General features: G+C 40.9%; 2 protein-coding genes across 3 annotated transcripts in view; one reads left to right on the top strand and one right to left on the bottom strand.

Annotated features, from left to right (window-relative positions):
- The window catches only part of mre11a (MRE11 homolog A, double strand break repair nuclease), a 61,460-nt gene extending 60,553 nt beyond the window's left edge, over positions 1 to 907 (bottom strand). Inside the window, exon 1 of one of the 2 annotated variants that reach the window (XM_078402716.1) lies at positions 798 to 907. In XM_078402716.1, coding sequence (XP_078258842.1) covers positions 798 to 898 — 101 coding nt within the window. In that variant the 5' untranslated portion in view covers positions 899 to 907. Of the gene's footprint in view, positions 1 to 58; positions 674 to 797 lie in introns of those variants that run through there. The other variant, XM_078402717.1, reaches the window with a different exon arrangement.
- On the top strand, positions 60 to 9,945 carry ankrd49 (ankyrin repeat domain 49). Its single transcript, XM_078402719.1, has 3 exons — positions 60 to 393; positions 6,663 to 7,070; positions 7,859 to 9,945. Exons 2-3 carry the CDS (start codon positions 6,744 to 6,746, stop codon positions 8,321 to 8,323), a joined length of 792 nt encoding a protein of 263 aa, XP_078258845.1. The 5' UTR covers positions 60 to 393; positions 6,663 to 6,743; the 3' UTR covers positions 8,324 to 9,945.
- The last annotated feature ends 2,500 nt before the right edge of the window (positions 9,946 to 12,445 follow it).

Raw genomic sequence — 12,445 nt, forward strand, 5'->3', positions numbered from 1 at the left:
CCGAGTTACTGCAGCTTTTTGTGACACGCGGCAAACTCTCTTGTGCACAACAACTTACATGGTGTTTCCAGCACTCATCCTGACGGCGGCTGCACTTTCACACGTGCTCCTCCTGCAAGCCCCGGGGGCGTGGGTTTCCGAGCGGTGGGGAGGTGGATGGAGGAGCAGCAGCCTTGATCGAGCTGGAGCTGGGAGCTGGGAGCAGGAGCTGTTGTTGTGGTGGTTGGGGGCGCCTCGGGCCTGTGTCCGTGTCCGCGCCACCTGTTCTCCCAACCGCCGCGCCCCCACCACCACCAGGCCAGGGCCGACCTTCCGCTGCAACCCGGAAAGACAAGCGGCCCCGAGCAGAGCAGAGCCGAGCCGATGGTGGCGGCGGCGGCGGCGGCGGGTGAAGTGAGTAAACCGCCTGCCATTCACGTCCTTCTTTGCATCTATCTGCCCGCACTCTTACTCACATCCATTTCCCACTGTGGTTCCCCTGGCCCCGACTTCCCCGTGCACCAGCCTCGACATCCAGTCACCTCCTCCGTGAGGGTCTCAACCCGAAATGTCACCCATTCCCTCTCTCCAGAGTCTGATGCAGCCCGGCCCGCTGAGTTACTCCAGCATTTTGAGTCTATCTATCTTCGGTGTAAACCACCATCTGCAGTTCCTTTCTACACTAAATATCTCCTGCTCAACCCTGCCCAGCCTGTGCTTTCCTCCCCTTGACAGCTTCCAGAGCAAACGCAGATACAACTGTCATTTTATCTACTCCATTTCCTTTTCCAGAGCCCCAAATATGTGTTTTTTTTTACCTGCCACACGATGAGGAAACAAAAATAAATAATTCAACCAGGCTTATTTTGGAATAACATCTCCAACCTCGAGTTGAGTCCAATTTAAATCTCTGTCCCATACGGATCTGCTTATATTCCGACTTCTATGCACTTATTTTATCACTTGGACCTGTTAAGTCATCAACATCGAGTTTAACTATTTTTAAAAGACAATTGGCATCTTTAGGGAACTGTCTCACAACTCCAATGATCTGAGTTCAATTGAGTTTGCATTTTCTCACAGCTACATGGTTTTCCTCCAACACCTCAGAGATGCACTGCTTGTTAGATAATTGGTTGTTGACATTTTCCCAAGTGTAGGAGAATTGGTTAGATTATATTGGACATCTTTAAGGAAATAGTTTACAGTTAAATAAGTGGAGGAATGGGATTGATTGGTTAGCTCTGAGAGCTAATTTAGATTTGATGGGCTCAATAGCCCATAACGTTAGTAATATGAAATAATTACTCTACTTTTGCCATTTTCAGCTCTTCCAGACTCCATGTTGTTTTTTTCTTTTCAACCCCATGACTTTGACTTGCACCATCATTTCTTTAAGTCATGTCATTTCTCCAACCTTGCTGTCAGTCACACGCTTTTCCTTTAATTTTTCCTCTCACCATCACTCAGTCCCTACTATAATTATTTTAAACTTGTGAAACTGGATTTAGTGTTGTGTAATGAACCTGATCTGATAAGGGGACTCGAGGTAAAAGAGCCATTAGGATGCAGTCATCACAATATGATAAGTTTTACTCTACAAATTGAGAGGGAGAAGGGAAAATCGGAAGTGTTAGTATTACTGTATAGCAAAGGAGATTACAGAGGCATGAGGCAGGAGCTGGCCAGAATTGACTGGAAGGAGGCCCTCGCAGGGAAGACGGTGGAACACCAATGGCAGGTATTCCTGGGAATAATGCAGAAGTTGCAGGATCAATTTATCCCAAAGAGGAGGAAAGATTCCAAGGGGAGTAAGAGACACCCATGGCTGACAAGGGAAGTCAAGGACAGCATAAAAATAAAAGAGCAGAAGTACAACAAAGCAAAGAAGAGTGGGAAGCCAGAGGATTGGGACTCTTTTAAAGAGCAACAGAAGATGACTAAGAAGGCAATACGGGGAGAAAAGATGAGGTATGAGGGTAAACTAGCTAATAATATAAAGGAGGATAGTAAAAGCTTTTTTAGGTATGTAAAGAGGAAAAAAATAGTCAAGGCAAATGTGGGTCCCTTGAAGACAGAAGCCGGGGAATTTATTATGGGAAACAAGGAAATGACAGACGAGTTGAACCGGTACTTTGGATCTGTCTTCACTAAGGAAGATACAAGCAATCTCCCAGATGTTCTAGTGGCCAGAGATCCTAGGGTGACGGAGGAACTGAAGGAAATCCACATTAGGCAGGAAATGGTGTTGGGTAGACTGATGGGACTGAAGGCTGATAAATCCCCAGGGCCTGATGGTCTGCATCCCAGAGTACTTAAGGAGGTGGCGCTAGAAATTGTGGATGCATTGGTGATCATTTTCCAATGTTCTATAGATTCAGGATCAGTTCCTGTGGATTGGAGGGTAGCTAATGTTGTCCCGCTTTTTAAGAAAGGAGGGAGAGAGAAAACGGGAAATTATAGACCAGTTAGTCTGACATCAGTGGTGGGGAAGATGCTGGAGTCAATTATAGAAGACGAAATTGCGGAGCATTTGGATAGTAGTAACAGGATTGTTCCGAGTCAGCATGGATTTACGAAGGGGAAATCATGCTTGACTAATCTTCTGGAATTCTTTGAGGATGTAACCAGGAAAATTGACAGGGGAGAGCCGGTGGATGTGGTGTACCTTGACTTTCAGAAAGCCTTTGACAAGGTTCCACATAGGAGATTAGTGGGCAAAATTAGAGCACATGGTATTGGAGGTAGGGAACTGACATGGATAGAAAATTGGTTGACAGACAGAAAGCAAAAAGTGGGGATAAATGGGTTCCTTTCAGAATGGCAGGCAGTAACTAGTGGGGTACCGCAAGGCTCGGTGCTGGGACCGCAGCTATTTACAATATACATTAATGACTTGGATGAAGGGATTAAAAGTACCATTAGCAAATTTGCAGATGATACAAAGCTGGGTGGTAGTGTGAACTGTGAGGAAGATGCTATGAGGTTGCAGGGTGACTTGGACAGGTTGTGTGAGTGGGCGGATGCATGGCAGATGCAGTTTAATGTGAATAAGTGTGAGGTTATCCACTTTGGTGGTAAGAATAGGAAGGCAGAGTATTATCTGAATGGTATCAAGTTAGGAACAGGGGACGTACAACGAGATCTGGGTGTCCTAGTGCATCAGTCACTGAAAGGAAGCATGCAGGTACTGCAGGCAGTGAAGAAAGCCAATGGAATGTTGGCCTTCATAACAAGAGGAGTTGAGTATAGGAGCAAAGAGGTCCTTCTGCAGTTGTACAGGGCCCTAGTGAGACCGCACCTGGAGTACTGTGTGCAGTTTTGCTCTCCAAATTTGAGGAAGGATATTCTTGCTATTGAGAGCGTGCAGCCTAGGTTTACTAGGTTAATTCCCGGAATGGCGGGACTATCATATGTTGAAAGACTGGAGCGACTAGGCTTGTATACACTGGAATTTAGAAGGATGAGAGGAGATCTTATCGAAACGTATAAGATTATTAAGGGGTTGGACACGTTAGAGGCAGGAAACATGTTCCCAATGTTGGGGGAGTCCAGAACAAGGGGCCACAGTTTAAGAATAAGGGGTAGGCCATTTAGAATTGAGATGAGGAAAAACTTTTTCAGTCAGAGAGTTGTGAATCTGTGGAATTCTCTGCCTCAGAAGGCAGTGGAGGCCAATTCTCTGAATGCATTCAAGAGAGAGCTGGATAGAGCTCTTAAGGATAGCGGAGTCAGGGGGTATGGGGAGAAGGTAGGAACGGGCTACTGATTGAGAATGATCAGCCATGATCACATTGAATGGCGGTGCTGGCTCGAAGGGCCAAATGGCCTCCTCCTGCACCTATTGTCTATTGAAAGGCCATAAATCTAAAATCTGTTTCTAAAAACACAGAGTACTTCAAGCTTATTCTAGATTTATTTTCATGACCTATTCTTTTCACCTTGACTAGATTTCCAATACATCTATTTCCTGACACAAAGTTTATGTTGCCGCTTTCAATTCTGAAAAACTTCACATTCCACTCATCACAAAGGACTTTAATTACCATTACTGAAACACTACCAGCTTCTACCGTGGCAATGACTGAAATCCATGACTCCACTTTTAATACTTCATCTTAAGTTCTAACATGATATATGTGTGAACAGCAACTTCAGACTTCCTTTCATTCTCAATTTTTTTCACTAAACTTCCCGAGGAAATGGTGCAAAACTTATCTTCTTCCTAACAATTTTGTTTTTCTTTTATCATTTCAGATGGAATACAGCATAATTTCTACACTTTTCTCAGATAATCCATTTCAGCCTATTTTGGTATTATTTTAAAACTTTCAGGATACCTTACATGGTTAAAAATATTGTTTCCCTGGATTGCAACAGTTGTATATATTGCCCAGTTTTCTGTTGGTGAATTTGGCAGTTTTCATCATTAGATTGACCTTCCAATTTTATGCTCCAATTGTCTCTCATGGCATTTTGGTGGAAATGATTAGATCACAGGAAGCAAAAAAAAACAAGAGAATAGGAGCAAGAATAACCCCTGGAGCCTGACCTATTGCTGGATTCTGCTCCCCTTTGTGCCAGCGCCCGATAGGTCTTAATTCCTCAGACTTTACAATACAATACAACAATACAATATATCTTTATTGTCATTGTACAGGGGTACAACGAGATTGGGAATGCGCCTCCCATACGATGCAATAAATTAATTAGCTAATCAGTATTAATTTAAACAACCCAATGAAACAAATTAGAAACAGTTTTAAAACAGAATAAAGTGCAAGTAGATCTGTGCCGGTTCACTGTGCGATGTGACCATCTGGCTCAGCAGGACCGGTTCATGGCAGGTATGGCTCTGGGGATGAAGCTGTTCCTGAGTCTGGAGGTGCGGGTGCAGAAGGCCTTGTAGAGTCTGCCCGATGGTAGAAGTTCGAACAGACTATTGCAGGGGTGTGAGGAGTCTTTGTGAATGCTGGTGGCTTTTCTGAGGCATTGTGTGTTGTAGATGCCCTCCAAGGCTGGTAGCTGTGTTCCGATAGTCTTCTGAGCTCTATGGACTACCCGCTGAAGAGCTTTCCTCTCTGCCTCTGTGCAGCTGAGATACCACACAGGGATGCCATGTGTTAGGGTGCTCTCTATGGTGCACCGGTAGAAGGTCGTCAGCAGCTGTTGGGGTAGACCAGACTTTTTCCAATGTTCTTAGGTAGAACAATCGTTGCTGCGCCTTCTTGACCAGCGCAGCAATATTAGTGGACCATGTTAGGTCCTCCGAAATGTGAGTGCCCAGAAACTTGAAGCTGGAGCTTTCAAATAATTATCAAATTGTATGTCTCTGTGATTTGAGGAAGTGGGTACACAATTGTATATATTTTTAACTAGTCAGATTGGTTTATGAAACCAACAAATCCAGTTCAAAATATGAGAGTTCAATGTCAAATCACATACAGAAAGTGAAATAAAAAGTGGCAAAGTGCTGGATTAAGAAAGAGTAAAACAATATTTAATTTCCACAGCAGATATGAATGAAATTCATTGCTTGCATTAGTCAATCATTAATGATGGAAAAGTAGGCTGGCTTTCAAGAACACTTGACCTTGAAGGACTCAATAGTGACATTTTCTACAATTTCTATCTATTTTCTATAGTGAGATTTGTTTGAGCTTGCTGAATACACAGCAGCTTCATGAGTTGTGTATTTGATCCAAACTCATTTTTTTGGCAAAGCTAATAGTGGAGCAGCACATGTTGTGCAGCAGCTTCTCGATTTCTAATTTAACCCTACGTCTGCCCTAACATGAGCTCAGTCTAACCTTTTCACATATTTAAAGAATAGTTTGACTGTACTGTTATTTTGATAGCAAGTTATGACCCATCAGTCACAAATTATCCTTCCTACTTGTTTAATCCTTTTTTTGTTTTTCCTTATTATTGCCCTTTAATGATATTTGTAAAGCAGTAAACACTTTTTTCCTGTTTTTTCTCTGAATTGTTTATACATATTTCCTCTAATCTCTCTGTCTTGAATTTTGTCTCGTTCTCTTAATAGTTCATTTGTAATTACACCTCTTTATGTATTAAAGTTTGATTTCATTCGCTTTAAAAAGCAGGTCTCTATCTAAAAAGTATGGGTTTTTTCTTTCATTAAAAGAGCACTGTTTTGAAAATATCTTTCTGTGGTTCTTTTAAATTCATTAAAGTTAATCTATTACTTTATTTGGTAACAAAATATCCTCAGTGCTGAGAAGATGAGGAATCAGCCCCTCCTGTGCTCTTTGGAGAAGGAAACTCTCCTATTGCTTTACCTTTACAAACTTCCACCATTTAGTTGCAGCAGAAAAAAGCAGAATAATGTTGCTTCTCAAAAAATATATTGTAAGATAAAAAAGCTCACTTAGTCCATTGAAGAATGCAGTATTTAAAAAAAAATCTTTTTGGTGACATTAGGAAAAGCCGCTACAACATGTTGTACTAATACATAATCCCTTTTGTCCATCTGGGCTGCATTAAAGTGTTTTAATCACCTCTTCTATTGAGCTGTCATCATCTTCAAGTATAACTAATGTAAAAGTAATGTGTATTTTTGTATACTTGCCTCCTTTAAATGGTTAAAAGAACACTGGACATTTTACATAGGTACTAAGTATCAGGTCAGTGCTGATTCTGATTGTGTTTTTTCTTTGCAGTGGATCTTCAGCCACAATGTTGAATCTGAAGTGGTACTCTGAAGTAAGGCAGTAATGAAAATCTAGGTATTTCAGTGGAAAATGAATGGGCAAGAGAATAATAGTCCCATGGTGAAGAAGAAAGTGTCACTTGCTGCAAAATCTTCAGAAGAAAATCAAATAACTGAAGAATATGAGAATACAGAGTGCAGCACTGAAGGAATTGCCGGCCTCACAAACTACTTCAATCAACTTGATCTATTAGAGACACATGAACATCTGATACCCGTGGGGACACACAGCATGTGGCAAGGAGAGTCTGATGATGAAGATGACGAAGCTGAAAATGATGCTTATTTTACAATGAAAGAGAAAGAGCTGGAAAATGACCTGCCAAATCTATTACTTTGGGCAGCTGAGAAAAACCAGGTAGGTGTCTGATTGGATCATCCATGGCTTACATTGTTGACATATTGGGAATCCTCAGATTCAAATACTTCAACAATGAAAATTCCCTCAATATTGAATCATACACCATGGAAACAGACTCTTCAGCCCATGATATTTGCACCAATCATAAAACACCCATTTATGGTAATCCTACTCTAATCCAGTTGCCTTTTATCGGTTGTAATATGCCATCACTGTCTGGTAATATATCTGCATTTTGACATCTTTGTGCATTATTAAGGATCTTGCTGCCTTGTTAATGTGCACTGTTGTGCAGACTTTATTATTCACATTGAATAGCCTCTTCCATATATCTACGCATTCCACTATATTAGCCGAAATGTGCCTTGTATACCTTATTTAAAGGACTACGTCCTTTAATTGTTCCTTTTGATGTTATTTTTGCCATTTATACAAATAAAACATTCGGACTCTGAATCCCTGGGGCATTTTTAAAACGTTGCCAATGTTAAATGCAAAATATCGTAACATCAATCCTGAGTTGCTCAATTTATTTTTGTGATGCATCTTGTTGATAGCACACATTTCTTTTTTATTGTATTATAGATACATGTTAGTTGTGGTAACATCATGAAGCTTGTATTCAGGGAGACAGTTTAAAAGTATTGATAGCTATGAATGTCTTTACATTCTTCGATGGCCTTAGTAATCATAGAATGTGATGCTATGAAGCTATTACTAACCTGTTAACCTATGCCTAATAATAATTAAAATGTATATTTTGTCTTGTTATTTTCATGGTGAAGCTTTCGATAGTATGCAGACTTCTTTCAGAAAACCCAGGGCTTGTCAATGTTAAAGACGATGACCACTACACACCACTTCATAGGGCTGCCTACAGTGGTCATATTGAGGTTGTTCGCAAGCTGATAACGCAAGGAGCAGATGTGCATGCTCGTACTATAGATGGCTGGACACCTTTGCACAGTGCTTGTAAATGGAACAATGCCGAAATAGCTTCATTTCTTCTGCAGAATAATGCAGACATCAATGCCCAGACTAATGGTCTGCATACAGCACTACATCTTGCTTCAGGAAGTAAAGATACCAAGGAGGCCATTGAATTGTTGCTAATGAATCGTTACATAAATTCAGATCTAAAAAATAATTTGGGTGAGACAGCATTTGATGTTGCTTGTCGAACAAATGTTCACTATTACCTCTTTGAAATTACAGAACACTGCACAAATTCGGTACCTGAACCAAAATGATTAATTTAAATGTAGTCACCCAAACACAAAATCTGTGGTCATTTTAATTCGGTTGAAGTTAAGTAGACCTTCTGAAGTTTAAATGGCCATTGTAACAGTTTCAGTGTCAATGTGAAAAGAGTACATTTCCTAACTTACCCTAAAACTGGTTGTGTTAATCAATCTATTGAAAATGTTTTGTGATTTTTGGTGTAAAATTGTAAATATTTTATTTTCAGTCAGTGTTGGCTTTTTTCTGTTGTGATATGTTGATGAAAATAAACCCTATACTTTCTATTTATAATATTCTGATCTTAATCTTTTGCCTCTTCCTCACCATGGTATCAGAACCCCCATTCACCTTGCAAAATTATAAATTGCTATGAGAAGCAACAGCAAAGGTGGCATTGCAGCTTGATAGGGTGGTCAAGAAGGCTTTGGATACATTGGCCTTCATCAGTCAGAGTTTCGAGTATAGAAGTTAGAATGTTATGTGATGGTTGTACAACACGTTGGTGAGGCTCTATTTGGAGTATTGTGTTCACTTTTGGTCCCCCTGTTGTAGGAAATATGTTATTAAGCTGGAAAGGATGCAGAGAAGATTTACGAGGATGTTGCCAGGACTCGAGGACCTGAGCTGTAGAGAGAGGTTAAGCAGGCTAGGATTTTATTCCTTGGCACAGGAGGATGAGGGATGATCTTAGAGTTGTATAAAATCATGAGTAGAATAGATAGGGTGAATGCTCAGTCTTTTACCCAGAGTAGGGGAATCAAGAACCAGGGGACATAGCTTCAAAGTGAGAAAGGAAAGATTTAATAGGAACCCGAAGAGCAACTTTTTCCACACAGGGTGGTGGGTATTTGGAACGAGCTGCCAGAGGAGGTAGTTGACGGAGGTACTATAACAGTATTCAAAAATACATTTGGACAGGTGGAGGGATATGGGTCAATCGTGGCAGGTGTGTCTTGCGTAGATGGGAAATCTGGGTTGGCATGGATTAGTTGGGCCAAAGAGTCGGTTTCCATGCTGTACAACTCCATGACTACTAGTCTTTGATTCTCTGTTCTGGCATTGTTGACAGCAAGCTGGGGAGAATTATTTTTTGTACTGGGAAAGGGCAAAGGAAAATAGCTTGTTTTAATGGCATGCATCAGACGTACAGGTATGTAGGTTAATTGGCTGGGTAAATGTAAAAATTGTCCCTAGTGGGTGTAGGATAGTGTTAATGTGCGGGGATCACTGGGCGGCACGGACTTGGAGGGCCGAAAAGGCCTGTTTCCGGCTGTATATATATGATATGATATGATATGCCAACAAATATGTTTGCCTCCAGTGACATTTCGGAGAGTTTATATCATGTTCCGGCACTGAATTTTTTTTTATTGCAGGTTGGTTATCAAATTTTAAAAGGCCCACAAATGGGCAAAGTTTTTGCTTTCTTGTAAGTTAAGCCTGTTTTGAAGCATACAGCACTTTCGGTGTTGTATGAAAGAATTTCTTAACCATGGTATCCAGTGAAAAATGGTGGCAGGATTATGCCTTTTTCTCCATCATGATTGCTTTGGCTTTTGATAAGATCTGGCCACGTTCCCATGTCTACCATATCCTCTGCCCCTTAATATATAAAAAAAGGATTATTCTCTGTCTTGGTTTCTTATTCATTGCCAAAATTTACTTACAGGCCAAATGATCAAAATGCAATCTTAATACTGGGTATTTAAAGAAGTATCAGATCTATTGCATTGGATCAGTGAGTTTGAGGATTGTGGATTTTTGATCCTTGAAATACCTCCTTATTTCCATATAAAAAGCTTTGAGTGTCACTTAACACAATTTTTCTTTAAAATCCCATAAATATTATGATCTTCCAACACAAAGTTCCCTGAACAGCATTGTGAAGCTTCCCTGTGCAGTGCTGCAGCAGGTGCAATTGTTTTGAACTACTGCAGAATTGTGTAGCTGCCGGTACTTGCCCTTTTGGCGGCAACAGCAGAAGCCAGAAAATATATGCACCACACAAGTAGCACTCTTCTAGCTTTGGGATAGTGATGCTGTTTCAGCAATGAGCAGTGCAAGGAGTGCCAAAGTGCTTACAGGACTTCAGATGAAACGAGAGAGATTGGTGAACATGAAAGTGCAGTCTATGAATGTCTGTGCTTTGAGAAAGTCTGCCAATCTAGTATTCTAAGTATAGGGCTTAAATGATCTCAACATAGCACTGAACATCAATCTGAGGTGCAACATAGACCAACCATAGTAGCCCAGAATGATTCTGAGATTAGGAAGTCAAAGCAATACAAACACAATGTGCGGTATTAGAGGTCACAGATCTCAGTGAGGATTATCTTGGTGACATCCAGCCTGTGTGAATCCTGTAAACACTGAGAATAGGTTTTGGATAATCTACAGTGCCCTCCATAATATTTGGGACAAAGACGCATCATTTATTTACTTGCCTCTGTACTCCACAATTTGAGATTTGTAATAGAAAAAAATCACATGTGGTTAAAGTGCACATTGTTAGATTTTAATAAAGGCCATTTTTCTACATTTTGGGTTCACCATGTAGAAATTACAGTAGTGTTTATACATAGTCGTCGTCGTCCCCCCCCCCCCCCCCATTTCAGGGTACCATATTGTTTGGGACACAACAATGTCATGTAAATGAAAGTAGTCATGTTTAGTATTTTGTTGCATATCCTTTGCATGCAATGACTGCTTGAAGTCTGCGATTCATGGACATCACCAGTTGCTGGGTGTCTTCTCTGGTGATGCTCTGCCAGGCCTGTATTGCAGCCTTCTTTAGCTTATGCTTGTTTTGAGGGCTAGTCCCCTTCAGTTTTCTCTTCAGCGTATAAAAGGCATGCTCAATTGGGTTCAGATCGGGTGTTTGACTTGGCCACTCAAGGATTGACCATTTTTTAACTTTGAAAAACTCCTTTGTGCACTTTAACCACATGTGATTTTTTTTTGTATTACAAATCTCAAATTGTGGAGTACAGAGGCAAATAAATAAATGATGGATTTTTGTCCCAAACATTATGGAGGGCACTGGGTATCTCCCTTTTGATGCCAATTATGCAGCACCATGGTATCCAACAAGAACAGTAAGAGTTACAGATGAATTCCCATTAGAATTAGGGTGGAGTGCAGAAAAGTCGTGTAAAATTAAAAGAAAGCTAAATATTGAACCTGAACAGATTGTGGAATAAGTGCTGAGGCCCAGCCTGGCACAGTTTAAATAGCACTGCTTCAGGAGAAACATGGATAGGAAAAAAAAAAAATTCTGTGAATAACCTGGAACTGTGAACTGGAAAATCACAATGGAGCACATTTAATGACATTTGGGAGAGTTTTTTTGCCACAACAATGTTTCTAGTGCAAGAAGAAAATCTTCATGAAAGTCGGTTGACAAATATTCCACAAGGCACTGAGGCCCACGAATGGGTGTGAATTTGTTTTTCCTGCAATTTAATCCTGTTTTCAATTGCACAGAATGTTTTTTTAGTGTGTGAGAAATAATTTCCTGGCCAATGTACTTAATGACATTAGGAATGGAAACGGGAGTAGGTCAATTGGCCAGTCATGACTGCTTCACTCCAATTCGACAATCATACACTTTCACTCTTGGGCATTTGAGATTTCCTCTTTCTTCAGTATCATGGTTGTCCCCCCTCCCCTCCCCATCCCCCTTCCTCTTCAGTTATAGATGGAGTCTAAGACAAAAGCCATTGAAGAAAAGGAGGGGAAAAGGGTGTCAAATAAGGAGAGAAGAGGAAAAGTGAAATGTAAAGCCGGAGGGATATGTGTGGAAGGGCTAGAGAGGGGATAATAGGGAAGTGGGGGACTCCAGGATGGGAGATGCAGGCTTGTGAATTTTCCGTGGATTTCCCCGTTTTTAAAACCCATTTTCCGCGCTTTTTGCATGATTTCCACGTTTTTCACTTTGCCAAAATCGCGTTTACCAACGGAGAAATCGGATCGAAAAAAAGAAAGAAGAAAAAAAGAAAATAAACGATGTATAGCCTTGTAATGAACACGAGGGTTCCACTAGAGATTGCTAGGGGTTCCGCGAGAAATCCCCCGCTCCCTGGAAGTCTCCCCAAAATTGTGGCACCTAGGCTGGGCAAGGCAGCCAATCT

The sequence above is a fragment of the Rhinoraja longicauda genome, chromosome 7 (assembly GCF_053455715.1).
Source record: "Rhinoraja longicauda isolate Sanriku21f chromosome 7, sRhiLon1.1, whole genome shotgun sequence".
NCBI classification, from domain to species: domain Eukaryota; kingdom Metazoa; phylum Chordata; class Chondrichthyes; order Rajiformes; family Arhynchobatidae; genus Rhinoraja; species Rhinoraja longicauda.

What these genes read in the sequence shown, in the direction of transcription:
- ankrd49 (XM_078402719.1), top strand. Translation starts at nt 6,744, where the DNA reads ATGAATGGGCAAGAGAATAATAGTCCCATGGTGAAGAAGAAAGTGTCA. An exon ending in GGGCAGCTGAGAAAAACCAG is followed by an intron (nt 7,071 to 7,858) that starts GTAGGTGTCTGA and finishes TTCATGGTGAAG; the next exon opens with CTTTCGATAGTATGCAGACT.